Source organism: Salvelinus sp. IW2-2015, linkage group LG4q.1:29, assembly GCF_002910315.2.
Source record: "Salvelinus sp. IW2-2015 linkage group LG4q.1:29, ASM291031v2, whole genome shotgun sequence".
In the NCBI taxonomy this organism is placed as follows: domain Eukaryota; kingdom Metazoa; phylum Chordata; class Actinopteri; order Salmoniformes; family Salmonidae; genus Salvelinus; species Salvelinus sp. IW2-2015.
This window is the reverse complement of record NC_036842.1, coordinates 90,267,209-90,284,008: the sequence shown is the minus strand read 5'-3', so window position 1 is coordinate 90,284,008 and position 16,800 is coordinate 90,267,209. Positions and strand designations below refer to the sequence as shown.

At 40.4% G+C, this 16,800-nt stretch overlaps 2 protein-coding genes and 1 non-coding gene across 4 annotated transcripts; 2 read left to right on the top strand and 1 right to left on the bottom strand.

The window, feature by feature from the left end:
* Positions 1 to 1,096: 1,096 nt before the first annotated feature.
* On the top strand, positions 1,097 to 6,089 carry LOC111962797 (small nuclear ribonucleoprotein F). The gene is made up of 4 exons (XM_023986123.2): positions 1,097 to 1,187; positions 3,082 to 3,207; positions 3,612 to 3,676; positions 5,819 to 6,089. The coding sequence occupies exons 1-4, from the start codon at positions 1,185 to 1,187 to the stop codon at positions 5,886 to 5,888; spliced, it is 264 nt and encodes an 87-aa protein (XP_023841891.1). The 5' UTR covers positions 1,097 to 1,184; the 3' UTR covers positions 5,889 to 6,089.
* A 1,787-nt stretch (positions 6,090 to 7,876) lies between these two features.
* Positions 7,877 to 14,750, bottom strand: LOC111962796 (cilia- and flagella-associated protein 100). 2 transcript variants are annotated; one of them, XM_023986121.2, is made up of 15 exons: positions 14,397 to 14,750; positions 14,075 to 14,140; positions 13,652 to 13,743; positions 13,243 to 13,405; positions 12,904 to 12,971; positions 12,527 to 12,690; positions 11,942 to 12,022; positions 11,301 to 11,479; positions 11,012 to 11,093; positions 10,794 to 10,887; positions 10,312 to 10,463; positions 9,892 to 10,027; positions 8,880 to 9,082; positions 8,344 to 8,437; positions 7,877 to 8,084 (listed from the first exon to the last, which is right to left on the bottom strand). In XM_023986121.2, exons 1-15 carry the CDS (start codon positions 14,524 to 14,526, stop codon positions 7,974 to 7,976), a joined length of 1,815 nt encoding a protein of 604 aa, XP_023841889.1. In that variant the 5' UTR covers positions 14,527 to 14,750; the 3' UTR covers positions 7,877 to 7,973. The 2 variants fall into 2 exon arrangements, with proteins under 2 accessions (XP_023841889.1, XP_023841890.1); XM_023986122.2 differs by lacking the exon at positions 13,652 to 13,743 and having other exon boundaries at positions 14,397 to 14,482.
* trnay-gua (transfer RNA tyrosine (anticodon GUA)) lies at positions 11,803 to 11,892 on the top strand. The gene is given in 2 exon segments: positions 11,803 to 11,839; positions 11,857 to 11,892. It is a non-coding gene; the product is annotated as a tRNA-Tyr (tRNA).
* Positions 14,751 to 16,800: the final 2,050 nt, after the last annotated feature.

Genomic DNA, 16,800 nt, shown 5'->3' with positions numbered 1-16,800 from the left:
TGTTCTGTGCCCAATAATGTTGTACCGTGTTTTGTGCTGCTGCCATGTTGTGTTGCTACCATGTTGTTGTCATGTGGTGTTGCTACCATGCTGTGTTGTCATGTGTTGCTGCCATGTTATGCTGTTGTCTTTCTCATGATGTGTGTTTTGTCCTATATTTTTATTTTTAATCCCAGCCCCGTCAGGAGGCCTTTAGACTTTTGGTAGGRCGTCATTGTAAATAAMAATTTGTTCTTAACTGATTTGCCTAGTTAAATAAAGGTTAAATAAATACAATAGAGCCTTCCACAATGCAGGCCATGGCTGCRGGAGGAAGTTGGTGWAGAGCAACTGCAGAAACTTGCCTTCGACTGCAGTCAAAACTTCATTACCTTCTCTTGATTTTTATCAAGTTCATGCAGGTAGACATGTAGGCGTAATTCGGACAATTTCTATCCCCATAATGCAACACACTTTGAAAGRTGGAGATTGACAAAAGTGYTCCGCTCGAACACGGCCAGAGACATAGAGAGAGAATTTGATCTATCTTGTGTCAAAAATTACATGACATTCACAATGAACTACAGTACAGCAATAGCACAAGCAACACTCTGCGGTGAATTTCAATTTACATTTAAATAAACATTCCAAAATAACCAACATTCTTTAGGCTACTATGTGGCTGCCAATATCGATTATCATAATATAAGTTACATCTTTAAAAGGAGATACAAGGTTCCATAAAAGTGTATCTTATGTTATGCAAATCACTGACAATGGTTGGGAGTGTTGGCTACTTCAATCCATTTGAGAACATTACCTCCTAGTGGTCACAACTGGATCTGCAACTGCTGTTGTCTAGCCCGGCGAGCAAGAGAGACTATATTGTATCAAGTATCTGATTGTAACACTGTGACTGAAACTGTTTCATTAAAATTGCAACAATGTAACAAGTTCGGCGATAAATATTTTGGCTACATCGAATCTTTCCCGCAAATTTGGGCTCCGCACGGAGAAGAGACTTGACTGGAGTAGAAAATTCCCGTCTGTTCTTCTCTCCGGTTCTGTGGCCAATCAGGATGAACAATTACAAAAACTGAACCAATCACAGTGCTGTTTTGTACGGAACAGAGTTCAGAGTTCACCACTACTTCCMGTATCCAATAACGGCGTGCAATCGTCGTTGAAGCTCATACAGAATCAAAATGGTAAATATTCTAGACTATATTGAGGTGTTTGATGAGGATTGGTAATATATGTAGTGAACGTCCAGGCTATCATAGCTAACTACTCAAATTCAAGTTTTCATAAATTCGCATTATGCGCCTTTGTTGTGATTATCCAACTAGCTAGCTACGGTAGCTAGTTAGAGTGGTAAGATGTACTTTGTTGTGCTTTGCACTGTATGTGAAAGGCTAGTTTGATTATCTAAGTAGCTAGCTGTGAGATGCAGCTGTAGTGTGTTTGGGTCCTGGATGCTGGTTGTCTGAAAGCCATGGGATATTTAAGCAATAAGGCCCGAGGGGGTGTGGCATATGATCAATATACCACGGCTAWGGGTTGTTCTCAGCAKGACGCAACGAGGAGTGCCTGGACACAGCCCTTAGCCGTGGTATATTGGCCATATATCACAAACCCCAGAGGTYCCTTATTGCTATTATAAACTGGTTACCAATGTAATTAGAGAAGTAAAAATAAACGTTTTGTCATACCCGTGGTATACAGTCTGATATACAATGSCTGTCAGCCAATCAGCATTCAGGGCTCGAACCACCCAGTTTATAATAGACCATATACCATGGGTATGACAAAAATGTGTATTTAATGCTCTAATTACATTGGTAACCAGTTTATAATAGCAATAAGGCACCTCTGGGGTTTGTGATATATGGCCAATATACCACGGCTAAGGGCTGTGTCCACATCCCCTCGTGCATTATTGCTGAAATATAACCACTTAATTATCGTTCATATTATGACTATAATATAATTAAGCAATAAGGCCCGAGGAGGTGTGATATATGGCCAATATACCAAATCAAAGAACTTTGTCACATGCGCRYAATACAACAGGTGTAGAAATGCTTACTTACAAGTCCTTAACCAACAGTGTAGTTCACGAAAGAGTTAAGAAAATATTTACCAAATAAACTAAAGTTAAAAAAAATATTAAAGGCTATATACGTGGGGTACCAGTACAGAGTCAATGTGCGATGTACAGGTTAGTCGAGGTAATTTGCAGCCACAACTGTCAGTAAGAATGTCCATGATGCYTACATAACAGCAAGTAGCAGCAGTGTAAAAACGAATGTAAATAGTTTGGGTGGCCATTTGATTAATTGTTCAGCTGTCTTATGGCTTGGAGGTAGAAGCTGTTAAGGAGCCTTTTGGTCCTTAACAGCTTCTAGACTTGGCACTCCGGTACTGCTTGCCATACCAGTTGCCATACCAGGTGGTGATGCAACCGGTCAGGATGCTCTCGATGGTGCAGCTGTAGAACTTTTTGAGGATCTGGGGACCCATGCCAAATCTTTTCAGTCTCCTGTTGTTGTACACTATTCACAACTGTCTTGGTGTGTTTGGACCTTGATAGTTCATTGGTGATGTGGACACCAAGGAACTTGAAACTCTCGAGGGAGAGGTTGTTGTCCTGGTACCACACTGCCAGGTATCTGACCACCTCCCTATATGCTGTCTGATCGTTGTCGGTGATCAGGCCTACCACTGTTGTGTCGTCTGCGAACTTAATGATGGTGTTGGAGTCGTGTTTGGCCACGCAGTCGTGGGGTGAACAAGGAACACAAGAGGGGACTAAGCACACACCCCTGAGGGGCACCAGTGTTGAGGGGCACCAGTGTTGAGGATCAGCGTGGCAGACGTGTTTTTGCCTACCCTTACCACCTGGGGGCGGCACATCAGTAAGTCCAGGATCCAGTTGCAGAGAGAGGTGTTCAGTCCCAGGGTCCTTTGCTTAGTGATGAGCTTCGTGGGCACTATGGTGTTGAACGCTGAGCTGTAGTCAATGAATAACATTCTCACATAGGTGTTCCTTTTGTCCAATAATATCTGCTAAATATATGTATGTGAATAATGTCATTTCAGAGTTTACCACTGAATCCCAAACCGTTCCTGAACGGTCTGACTGGCAAGCCCGTGATGGTGAAGCTGAAGTGGGGCATGGAATACAAAGGATACCTGGTGTCTGTGGACAGCTACATGAACATGCAGGTAGGTGTGTGTGTGTGTGTGTGTGTGTGTGTGTGTTGGTGTGTTGTGTGTGTGTTGTGTGTGGACCAGAAAGATGCATACAGTAAAATATGTGAAAACATCACTGAAATGCATAATTCCCTACAGCTGGAATCCCTCATGTGCAAACAGTTGCATCTAGAGAGAGCTTGCCCATCTGAATCTCTAGCTATATGGCTCTGGTTGCATCACTGTGAGCCATTCATTTAGTTTGATTAAAACAGGTGTACATCTAGAGAGCGCTTGCCCATCTGAATCTCTAGCTATATGGCTCTGGTTGCATCACTGTGAGCCATTCATTTAGTTTGATTAAAACAGGTGTACATTTTGTACAGCATTCATATCAATTTATAACATCTAACAATATATTGCCTCTGATTTTATAGTTGGCCAACACTGAAGAGTATGTGGATGGAGCATTGGCTGGTCACCTAGGAGAAGTGCTCGTCAGGTAAGTTCAGTGGAATACTCTTTTGTTTACTTGTACTTCGCAGAGTTCATGATTYAACACATTAGCCTYGTCTCAGATCTGTTTTGTGCTGTCTTGACAACTCCTATGGTCATGGATTGGAGTAACGATAATCATATGAGTTGCAAGACAGCACAAACAGATCTGGGACCAGTTTACACACATAAAGGGCTTTGAGAAAGTATTTCACAACCCCTTGACTTTTTTCKCACATTTTGTTTTTCCAGCCTGAATTAAACATGTATTACATTGAGATGATGTCACTGGCTTGCACACGATACCCCGTAATGTCAAAGTGGAATTATGTTTGTAGACTTTTTTTTWWACAAATTTWKAAATTTTAAAAATGAAAAGCTGAAATGTCTTGAGTCAATAAGTATTCAACTTATTTGATATGGCAAGCCTAAATTAGTTCAGGGATAAACATGTGCTTAACAAGTCACATAAAAAGTTGCATGGACTCACTCTGTGGTAAATAATAGTGTTAAACATGACTTTGAAAGACTACCTCATCTCTGTACCACACACATACAATTATTTGTAAGTCGATTAGTGAATTTCAAACAACGACTCAACCACAAAGACCACAGAGGTTTTCCAATGCCTCGCAAAGAAGGGCACCTCTTGGTATATGGGTAAAAACAAAAAAAGCAGACATTGAAGGTCTTTTTGAGCATGGTGAAGTTATTAATTACACTTTGGGTGGTATATCCATACACCCAGTCACTACAAAGATACAGGCATCCTTCCTAACTCAGTTGCTGGAGAGGAAGGAAACTGCTCAGGGATTTCACCATGAGGCCAATGGTGACTAAAACTGTTACCAAGTTTAAATGCTGTAATAGGAGAAAACATTGAAGTTGCTCCACAATAATAACCTAAATGACAGTGAAAAGAAGGAAGCCTGTACATAATAAAACATGCATCCTGTTTGCAATAAGGAAATAAAATAAAACTGCTAAAAATGTGACAAAGAAATGCACTTTGTCCTGAATACAAAGCCTTATGTTTGGGGCAAATCCGATACAACACATTACTGAGTACCACTCTTCATATTTTTTAATTTTTTTTATTTTTTATTTTATCCCCTTTTCTCCCCAATTTTCGTGGTATCCAATCGCTAGTAATTACTATCTTGTCTCATCGCTACAACTCCCGTACGGGCTCGGGAGAGACGAAGGTCGAAAGTCATGCGTCCTCCGAAGCACAACCCAACCAAGCCGCACTGCTTCTTAACAGAGCCTGGGCGCGACAGAGCCTGGGCGCGAACCCAGACTCTGGTGGCGCAGCATAGCACTGCGATGCAGTGCTCTAGACCACTGCGCCACCCGGGAGGCCTACTCTTCATATTTTCAAGCATGGTGGTAGCTGCATCATGTTATGGGTATGCTCGTCATTGACAAGGACTAGGGAGTTTTTTTAGGATAAAATATAGAGCTAAGCACAGGAAAAATCCTAGAGGAAAACCTGGTTCAGTTCGCTTTCCAACAGACACTGGGAGACCAATTCACCTTTCAGCAGGACAATAACCTAAAACACAAGGTCAAAATATACATTGGAGTTGCTTACCAAGACAACATTGAATGTTCCTGGGTGGCCTAGTTACAGATTTGACTTAAATCGTCTTGAAAATCTATGGTAAGACTTGAAAAAGGCTATTTGGCAATAATCAACAACCAACTTGACAGAACTTGAAGAATTTAAAAAATAATATGCAAATATTGTACAATCCTGGTGTGCAAAGCTCTTAGACTTACCCAGAAAGACTCACAGCTGTAATTGCTGCCAAAGGTGATTCTAACATGCATTGACTCCTCGGTGTGAATACTTATGTAAATTAGAGATTTCATTTTCAATAAATTAYCAKAWAAAAAWRRRRWAAKKWMMTTTRKKRTTMMRKWRKWMGGGMYMWGTGTGTAGATGGGTGAAGGGGAACAAAATATATTTTGAATTCAGGCTGTAACACAACAAAATGTGGAATAAGTCAAYGGMTYTGAATACTTTCTGATAGCACTGTATCTCCAATTTTTAATTGCAGAATTAGCACAATGTTTAATCATTTCCTTTCTGACATACCAGCCCACGGTGAACTAACACTACACTATTTTTTCCCCTCCAACACAGATGCAACAATGTCTTGTTCATTAGAGGGGTAGAAGAGGAGGAGGAGGATGGTGAAATGAAAGACGTTTGAAAGATGCATGCTACTGCAAGCTTCTTTTTGGTGTCTGGTTGCTAATCTTGTTTGCTGATTTTGTTGCCGTGTTTTATGAAAATGTCTCGTTTTGAAAACATCTGAGAAGCAGTTGTTTTTTTTATATGATGTTGAAGCACGTTGTTGTGCCCCTTTTGAGCACAAGGATAATAAAATMGTGCATATTGCACTTTTCAGTAATATCTTGTATGGCATTATTTTGTGCAATTTACCTACTTTCTATCTGTAAATGATCATATTTACATTTACATTTAAGTCATTTAGCAGACGCTCTTATCCAGAGCGACTTATTTAAGAAACAATAACAGAATATACTAAGGTAAAAAATAACTGAATTTTATTTATAATCAAAGTATACAGTACATTTKATTAACAATCTAACTGTTGTATAGCATTAGATAATATTGTATAGGCCAAATCAGTGAGTGAATCTAAATGCTCCTTGGTGACCTGGGCTAACTGAAATATAGACCTAATGTACAGTACCAGTCAAAAGTTTGGACACCTACTCCTTCCAGGGTTTTTATTTTTTATATTTTCTACATTGTAGATTAATAATGAAGACATCAACTATGAAATAACACATGGAATCATATAGTAACCCKAAAAAAGTGTTAAACAAATCAAAATATATTTTAGATTCTTCAAAGTAGCCACCCTTTGCCTTGACAGCTTTGCACACTCTTGGCATTCTCTCAACCAGTTTCATGAGGTAGTCACCTGGAATGCATTTCAATTAACAGGTGTGCCGTGTTAATTTGTGAAATGTCTTTCCTTAATGCATTTGAGCCATTCTGTTCTGTTGTGACAAGGTAGGGGTGGTAGACAGAAGATAGCCCTATTTGGTAAAAGACCAAGTCCATATTATGTCAAGAACAGCTCAAATAAGCAAAGAGAAACGACAGTCCATTACTTTAAGACATGAAGGTCAGTCAATACAGAACATTTCAAGAACTTTGAAAGTTTCTTCAAGTGCAGTTGCAAAAACCAACAAGCGCTATGAAAAAACTGACTGCCACAGGAAAGGAAGACCCAGAGTTTCCTCTGCTGCAGAGGATAAGCTCATTAGAGTTACCAGCCTCAGAAATTGCAGCCCAAATAAATGCTTCAGAGTTCAAGTAACACACATTTCAACATCAACTGTTCAGAGGAGACTGRGTGAATCAGGCCTTCATGGTCGAATTGCTGCAAAGAAACCACTACTAAAGGACACCAATAAGAAGAAGAGACTTGCTTGGGKCAAGAAACACGAGCAATGGACATTAGACCGGTGGAAATCTCCTTTGGTGTGATGAGTCCAAATTTMAGATTTTTGGTTCCAACCGCTGTGTCTTTGTGAGAAGCAGAGTAGGTGAACGGATGATCTCCACATGGGTGGTTCCCACTGTGAAGCATGGAGGAGGTGTGATGTTGCTTTGCTGGTGACATTGTCAGTGATTTATTTAGAATTCAAGGCACTTAACCATCATGGCTACCACAGCATTCTGCAGCGATACGCCTTCCCATCTGATTTGCGCTTAGTGGGACTATCATTTGMTTTTCAACAGGACAATGACCCAACACACCTCTAGGCTGTGTAAGGGCTATTTGACCAAGAATAGAGAGTGATGGAGTGCTGCATCAGATGACTTGGCCTCCACAATCACCCGACCTCAACCCAATTGAGATGGTTTCAGATTAGTTGGACCGCAGAGTGAAGGAAAAGCAGCCAACAAATGCTTAGCATATGTGGAAACTCCTTCAAGATTGTTTGATAAGCATTCCAGGTGAAGCTGGTTGAGAGAATGCCAAGAGTGTGCAAAGCTTTCATCAAGGCAAAGGGTGGCTACTTTGAAGAATCTAAAATATAGATTTGTTTAACACTTTTTGGGTTACTACATGATTCCATATGTGTTATTTCATCGTTTTGATGTCTTCAGAAAATATATATATATTTTTTTTTAAATAAGAAAAACCCTTGAATGAGTAGGCGTGTCCAAACTTTTGAWTGGTACTGTATACAAAAGCTCATTTAAAATCAGTCACTGTCTTATATTGTCTGTGAATACTGATGGTTTAAAATAATCAGGCAAAGAAGTACAAGGCGTCTTCTTGCTCTCTAGTGGTCAACGCGTGCGTCTTGTCCTTCTTCTTGATCTCTGATGGCTCCGATCGTGGCATCAGCCTTCTGCCCGTCTACAAGCCAGAGAAAACAGGATAAATGGAAACTGGCTGTGTATCAAACTGTCTGTTACAGTTCTGTAATATTAGGTGTCATTGCAAAGGCATTTGGTCCTGGAGAAGCATGTTTCATCAATGCAAAGGTAGATACTGTATTCTAGGTTGATTCTCTATGCCCACCAGTCTATAAACAGTCTATATTTACTCAAACTGTATTATAGCAATTGATATGTGTCCTGTTTGTTGCACAGTTTGACACACTGACTACACTAACCCTCTTCTTGCTGTCCGAGGTGGCTCTCTCCAGAGCCATTCGGAGTCTCTCCTCTTGGTGGTGTTTCTTCATCAACKGCTTCTCCTCACGCATCCTGAAAGGAGATTAGAGGGTTGGGAGCATTATTGTCAAGACGGCACAACAGCCTTTTATAGCCTTCTTCCTGAGATTGCTGAGGAAGTTTGGGATGATGAATACTCTGGTCAACTTCTAACGCTGGCCGCACAATTGAGAGCATTCATCCTGAATGTGCATTACAGTGTGGTATGTTGTTGGCAACTATTAATTAATCAATCACATTTATTTTATAAAGACCTTTTTTACACCAGAAGTTGTCACAAAGGTTGCGTTTACTCAGGCAGACCAATTCTGATGTTTTACCCAATTATTGGCAAAATAGATGATCTGATTGGTCAAAAGAACAATTAGTATGGGGGAAAATACCAGAATTGGACTGCCTGTGTAAACGCAGCCAAAGAGCTTTACGGTTACTCGGTGGTGTATGACCGCAAAGAGCTGTGAGGAAGGACACACACTTGACCCTCTTCTCCTTCTCCCTCTGGGTGCGGACGGTGTCAATGTTGTCCGGGGGCAGCGTCTCCAGTCGGTCCATAACTTCCTGCATTCTGCTCTCGATGTTGGCCAGCATGTGAAGAGTGCTGATATTGGAGTCCACCTCTCCCACACACACCCTGTACACTTCCTTCACCTTCTTGTGCAGCACATTGAGCATCACATCCTGTGATAAAGGAAGAGGTGAAATTGACTACGAAATGGTTTAATCTCAATTTTGGGTGTATTCGTAAATTCACTCTACGCCGATTTCAGAGCACTCGTCAGTGTGTCAGAGCACAGAATAACAGATTCATTTACGAACGCTCAACACCTGTTGAATATGGCAGTTGTCAGTAAAAAAGCACAATGAAAATGTTGCCAGCAGCACAGTTACAGTCACCAACGCTTTGGATAACATGAAAACAGCCTAACCAGCTCTGCTAGGGAGAGTAAAATGGTCAGAGTGAGGTGTTCTCTCATTTGTGTCTGGAAGTAGCTAGAAAGCTAGCCAACGTTAGCCAGTTAGCCAGTTAGCTTGGGTGCCGTTGTGAGGTCAGAACGCTCGGACCAACCCTACTCCTCGGGCCAGAGCTTCCAGTGTGTGCGCTCTGAACGCTCTGAGAGCGAAACACTCTGAATTTACTAATAGACAATCTGACAACAACCTGAGTTTACGAATGCCCAGAGCGCATTCTGAGCACACTCTGGCACTCCAGATTGAATTTACAACACAACATGTATTTCCTTTGAATTCTTGCATCCTCTTTCCTAGTCTCCCTCTCAAAATGCAGTGGGAGGAAAAGGCCTGGGGAGATTGAGGTACCTTTGGATCTTCTTCTCTGATGCATTTTAYGAAGTAGACCAATGAATCAATCAGCCAATCAAAGGCGTCCATGTAACCTGCTGTTGCAATTTCGTCACCGAGAGTGATGCCGATCATCAAACGCGCTCATCCTTTGGGCCAGCAGCAACGACGTGGACAATAGTACTAACCTGTTTGTCAGCTCTGTACTCTCCATAGGAGAAGATCCTGGACTTGAGCTCCAGCTCAGAGGTCTTCTCCTCCTCCCTCTGGATGGTGTTCTTCAGGATGTCTACCTGCTGCAGCAAGATCCGTGCCTCACTGTTCCTGTACATTACACACGTCAATAAACACACACCACATGCTGTTAGCACACACACACACACACACACACACCAGCTAGGGATGACACCTGGCTCGTGTTTATTAGGCATGAAATTAACTGAATTAAAAAAGGTGGAGTTGCCCAAGGAGACCATGGACTCGTCGATAAGAAACACTCATCTTCGTTTCTGTTGCATGCTCTGAGGAACACAGCGCTGTTGTATTCCGGGGAGAGGACTTGATTCAAATAGGGAGTATAACAGCATAGATGATGTGCCCTTCCTTACATTCTTTCCTGTGTCAACTGGATGGTTTTGCTGATCTCATCCATGACCTCCTCTGTTTCCTGGAAGTTCTGGATGTAGGACAGGTTCTGCTCCTCCAGATCAGTCAGCAAATTCAGCATGTCCCTGGGGTTGGAGTAACAGAACTCTGGCTCCTTGGAYGAGAGGAGCCACAGCAGAGAACAAAATGGAAGAGTTCATGATAACGCATATGTCTGGTCCCAGTCGGATCGGTTTGTGCTGTCTTCAACCCAAGTAAACCCAGTTTCCTTGTCTTCATTTATGAATAGGGTTTACCCACTTATTACGGTAGTTAGATACGTTATTTATGTGTGTTTTTTTGCATTAGGGGGTTTGCTAAATTTACCTCCGGTTTACCCAAAATTTTTAACCAGTACCCTGGTTGGTTACATACATTATGTCATCAAACACACCAAAACTCAAGATGGTTCATTAATAAAAAAACAGGAACGTTTAATCCATACCTCGTCACTGTCTGAGGTCTCTGCTGTCTCTGGCACCTCAGGGATGGTGGACCCCTGTCTCTCCTGGTGGTGAAGTATGCTGCTGACTTTGCCACTGACAGGGGACAATCAAATGCACACAGTAGCACTGAACTATTTTCAATTTTACTTGATCAATGACATTGATTGATTTTATGATATAATCCACACACAAACATATATGTTCCCCATCCTCTTACCTTTTGCTTTGATGTTTAATCTGAGAATATTTTGTGACTCTTGAATTGCGTCTGGCATACGCCGGACCTTTTTTATTTTCGTCTTGGAATCAGGAAAATAATACAAAATGTCAGACWTCTGTCAATAGATTTCGGGTGCGTTGCACCAACGTGGATTAACTCTAATCCTAGATTTAATTTAAACCATTTTTCTGCAACCCACCCTTTTAGCCTACTATTGCATATTTCCTATTGCACACATTTATATCATTCTCAAATAAATCAAAGGAAAGTATTTAAACTCCGATACCTTTGACCGATGAGGGTAGACAGAACATTTTTGTATTCTCTCTCTCCCTCTGCTTGGTTGCTCTCCTGTCCTCCCTCTTGCGCTTCTGTTCCTCGCGCCACTCCAAGGGTCCGACGGCCATGAGAAACGTTTTGTAGGTCTGGTACTCCTTCAGGATTTCTTGATACTTTGAGATGTCGCTAAAGGGGATATGCTTGCATTATGTGGGATGACATTTACTACCACTGGAAAAAAAACACGACTCCGCCCCAGTCCCCAATGGAAATGAATGAGTTCAGCGCGATGGCGGCGTGTTCTCTAAACACTAGCCTAGCTAACGCGCATGCTAGCTAATGCATTCTGAAAAAACTTCACGTGGTTAGGTAGTTTTCACTACTACATTAGTCAAATATGTTAAAACCGAGCAGCGTTACTAGGGGGGAAAATATGAAACATTTCACAACTGTCGAGTTCCTCCAACGGCATCTTTAAATGCCCTATTTTTTCCATATCATTCAGCGTCCCTTCGATAGCTCAGTTGGTAGAGCGGAGGACTGTAGTTGGTATCAAAGCTGAAATCCTTAGGTCGCTGGTTCAAATCCGGCTCGAAGGAGACACATTTTTATATTTTCATTTCTAGTATAGCGTACATGATACAGTACCTTTTCATCGCCATCATTTGTACTGTTACTTTTTTAATTTCTGCTGTTTTCTCCATTTTCATCATAGTCTCTTTCTCTGCCCTGGAAAGAAATATAACAGAATATACATGTGATGTTTTTATTTAAATAAAATAAAAATAAATGTATTGTTCACATACACGTGTTTAGCAGACGTTATTGCGGATGTAGCATAATGCTTGTGTTTCTATCCCTTGACAGTGCAGTAATATCTAACAATTCCACAACATATACRCAATACACACAAATCTAAGTAAAGGAATGTAATTAAGAATATATAAATATTTGGACAAGCAATGTCAGAGCGGCATAGACTAAGATACAGTAGAATAGTATATAATACAGTATATACATARGAGATGGTAATGATTAACTTATTGTAACATTGTGCATTTACCATGATCTACCTGTGGTGGACCTATCATGAAAAAATTAACTAACTACTGTAACTATTACTGTAAACTACTGGTTATTTSTCAATCGGGTAGCTAGAGATATTTTAAAAGCTAATACAAAATCATGTGTAGGCTACTATTTATTGGTCATAATAATGATAGTCCTACTAACAACTTGACAGCTTCCACTGAGCTCTGGTCGTTTTCCTTGATGAACTTTTCAAAGGCGACCGAGTCCTGTTCCAGATGTTTCTCAGCATGTCTGATCAACTGAAGCTCTATCACCGTGTCCTTCTCCAGCTTCTTGATGGTGTCTTGCTTCACTGACAGAGAGTACTATAGAGACATGGATAGAGAGAGAGAGCCTGGAATTCCTTAAAACCTACTGTAGAGGTGATGTCTCTTCTACATCAGAAATGAGGGCATTTTTWAAAATTCATATTGAATTGAAATGAAATTGGCTTTGCATAACTACGGCACTGCAGGTTTGATTGAATTCATTACACCTAGCCACAGCTTATGTTACATTTTAGACCATAATTGTTTTACCTGCTGCATAAACTTTTCTCGCTGTTTAGACAAGTAGTCCCTAATGTTCTCCCTCTCTTGACTACAACCTGCAAAACGACAAGAGATAATCTGGTCAACACTCTGTTAAAACATTGATGTATGTTCCTTTATTGTGACTGCTGTCTAAGTCCAATAATTTAAATGAAATAATGATAGATACTCCTATAATAAAATATATAGTAGACTAGTTTTATCATAGGTGTACCTATTATACAATCATCTTAATTATAGGACCCAGACAGCAATGCAAATACATTCATATTTAGATAATTAAAATGTACATTTTGATTCTAGACTGTTGTCTGTAATATACAGTACTTTTAGTGACCACAGTGGCCCATGTTGTTTTTTCCCGTCTGCATTTCTCTGGTTCGGGGATTGTGTCTTCCACAGCACTCCTCATAGGGGCGGAGCGGCACCTGAGTCGGGACAGGTAGGTACTCTTCATCTGGGTCGGCAGGCTGCTGAAGAACTTCTTCTCCTGAGAGAGAGCGAGAGAGAGCGAGAGCGAGAGCGAGAGCGAGAGCGAGAGCGAGAGAGAGAGAGAGAGAGAGAGAGAGATTTGCAAAATGGTATTCCTGTAATCACTTGATAGGCTCACAGGCCTCGATCTGAAGACCCGGCATACTGTGGTAATCATGGCTCAGATTCTATTTTTATTATTTTCTATTATAGTCTAGCGATGGATGCATAAAAGTCCCCGAGGGTATTACAGTAGCCTACGTACTTGTTGTTTGATTACAGAGTCCATCTCTCTCTTTTTGAAGATGTTACGATCCATTGGAAGCACAAACGGGTTGTTAGCTTTTCTGTCGTCATCTGCATATCAGAGATAAGAAAAACATGTCTCCGTCGCGGGTGTGTATTCATTAAACCATTGGTTCTCAAACCTCTCCTCGGGGAMACCCAACCATTCCATGTATTGGATCTATTCCAGAGCTAGCACACCTGATTCAATTGGTCAACTAATAATCATGCCCTTTGACTAGGGCAATCAGGTGAGCTAGTTCAGGGCCACAACAAAATGGTTAAATGTCTGGGGGTCCCCAAAGAGAGTTTTGAGAAACATGCAATAATAACATTATCATGAAAGTAAGAACAATGACATTTGCCATTGTTCAATTATTTGCWTGCATATGTTAAGTGTTACCTGTACTATTTCTTGATTTCAGCCAGACTGTATCCAATGTTGGCTTTGCAGTCTCCTCAAGACTTTCTGTAAGAAGTTAGATGTTTATTTGTTTGTTATTCATAATAAACGTTTTAGTCACAGTTAAAATCACCCATAAATTGTATATTTGTCCTCAAATTAAATAGCTGCCATTCCACACCTTCTCCTTGAGAGGTATTCAGCATCAGGAGTGTGTTTGGGAGAACTTATCTTCACTGGAAGAACATAAATGGTATCATAACATGTCGACAAATAAAGCTTATATATAGAAAAACTAACATCTGTTTAAATGTTGGCTTACCTTTCTTTATATCAGGCATGCTCAAAGGGGAGCGAAGAGGGGAGTGAATGTCCATTCCTAGTTTGTGTTCAGAATAGGTACTATAACTTACAATAATTAATATCTGAGGGAATGAAATATAACAAATCATTTTGAGTTTGCAGTCAAAAATAGTGACTACTTTTATCGTCTAAATAATCAATAGCCTACATCTTATAGTTTTGCATTTGTTAGAATGTGAATCTGATGTTMCTATTCAGATCACAGTGTTAAGAAACAAATGTTCTGTGCAGGATATTGTTGTTTACAGAATGGGGTCTAAAGCGCGAATCCCTGGTTTTATCTCTGTCCACTTGCCTGAAATGTTTTCTCAATAGCTTTCTGGGGTGAAATGTCTAATGTCTCATTTGTTCCAATCTCTGGGCAAATGAGGCTAAAATGAGCGGTGCGCGTTTCAAATGTAAACAACTCACGCAATATTGCGCACTGTAGTTATGTAGGTCATTACAAAAGAATGTCAGGGAAATATTGATTCCATTCACTGAAGCACGAGTTCGCTCATGGCTTCTTTCAACATTTTCGATGTAAAATATTTAAATCCATTCGTTTATTTATAGATACATACATAGGCCTATATAATGTTTGATTATTTACAGATACAATTTTTTTTTTAATGTCTACAGAATTGTTTAACTTCAACTGAATCGTCTATCGCCACCATCAATTGAAGTGTATATGTCAAGTACACAGGATACAGCAGGTGTAAACAGTGCAGTGAAATGCTCACTTGCACGCTTTTCCTCAACAATACACTAAGTCCTTTGTAGCTCAGTTGGGTTCATGGCAAAATGGACCACCCATAAGTAAAATGTATTGTAATGAAACTGCAGGCAGCAGGTCTCGAACCCTCGACCTTCTAGCCCGAGGTCCGGTGCGCTATCGACTGTGCCGCAAAAGCATGTTCGTGCGGCAGAATCGATTTCCGCGCTTACAAACCCAGGGTCGTTACACTATGTARGCAAATCGTCTAATGGCATAGTCTTGTATTAGATTCTATCAGAAAGAAAAACACAGTTAAGTCCATCGTTACAACAGTACGCCTACATTTTATGTACGCCTCATTAAATTAAATCCAGTGGCAATTTACCAGTGTGGTTACATTACCTCCTTTCATGTAAATACACAATCGGAATGTGATCACGCTCAATGGGGTGAAATGGGAGGGGGGGGNGGGGGGGGGGGGTAGTTTCTCTCCATGCCCCAATGAAATGGCTTGGCACCGCATTTTCTTGTACAGTAGGAGCATACAGGAACTTATCGATTTGTTCCTTTGCATTTCTCAGAAAATGCATTACATAGCCTCTGTGTTTGACAGTTGGCCCCTAACGTTTCTTTTGAAGTAGGCCTATATGTTCTTAGTCTGAATGCCAGTCTCTTTAGCTAACGTTTCACTCCTTATCACTTCCTTGTCAATGCCAAAGAGACTGACCTTTCAGCAATCTCAACGCGCTGGATTTACGGCGGAGTTGCTCATTGGTTGTTGTAAATAACGTGAATATTTTCCATGACAACATGTGGAGCCTCGAAAATATAATTGCAATTTATAACAAAGTCAAAAACAACCATTTAGCTGTTAGCTAGGCACGTTGTTGTATTTTGAGACTAAAGACGTTTTGTGGTTGGAATTGCAGTATGTATTTAGTTTGAGAATTTAGAAGTGAGCTAGKAAATTTTGACAGACTGGTTTTAYCAACATGTTCTGTGGAGAAAAAATGAGTTTAATTATTTACATAATCGTTGTGATAGGACGATAGCTGTGTGAGTGATCGAATCAGGATCAAATCCTCTGTTCTCATCGAGCTCATTAATGATATAACGTTTATATTTGAAGATGGCAGAAACTAAGACCCGTCCCCTGGCACATCACATGGGTACAGGGAGTGGATTAGGTAAAGAGACTGGTACCCAGGCTAGCTTGTTCTACCACCAACTCCCAAATCCACTTTAGCGAGGGCGTGGTAAAAATTCAGTTGTTGGAAATTCATTGTAGAATTTCAAAGGGAACAGTTTAATGCATATTCCACAATAATTATGATCATGTTATTAGCACTTTATTCAGTGCTAAAATGTAAAGGATGCAAAACTATTTTGCATAAACATGCAGAATACAGTGTGCACATGGAGGCCTTATGTTGTATAAATTACATTTGTTTAGAAAAATCTTCAGGTGTTGGTAAATTCCAGTAAAAACACATAAAACCACTGCCTTAGATTGACTGACTGTATTTACTGTTTAGATTATTCAGGTGGACATTGTAGTTTTAAATCACTCTACGTACATAGTAATTTCTGTGTACAATAAGTTCCCCAAATTACTATTAAATAAAGTATGTATATATGAAATAACTAAGGTAATAATAAGGCA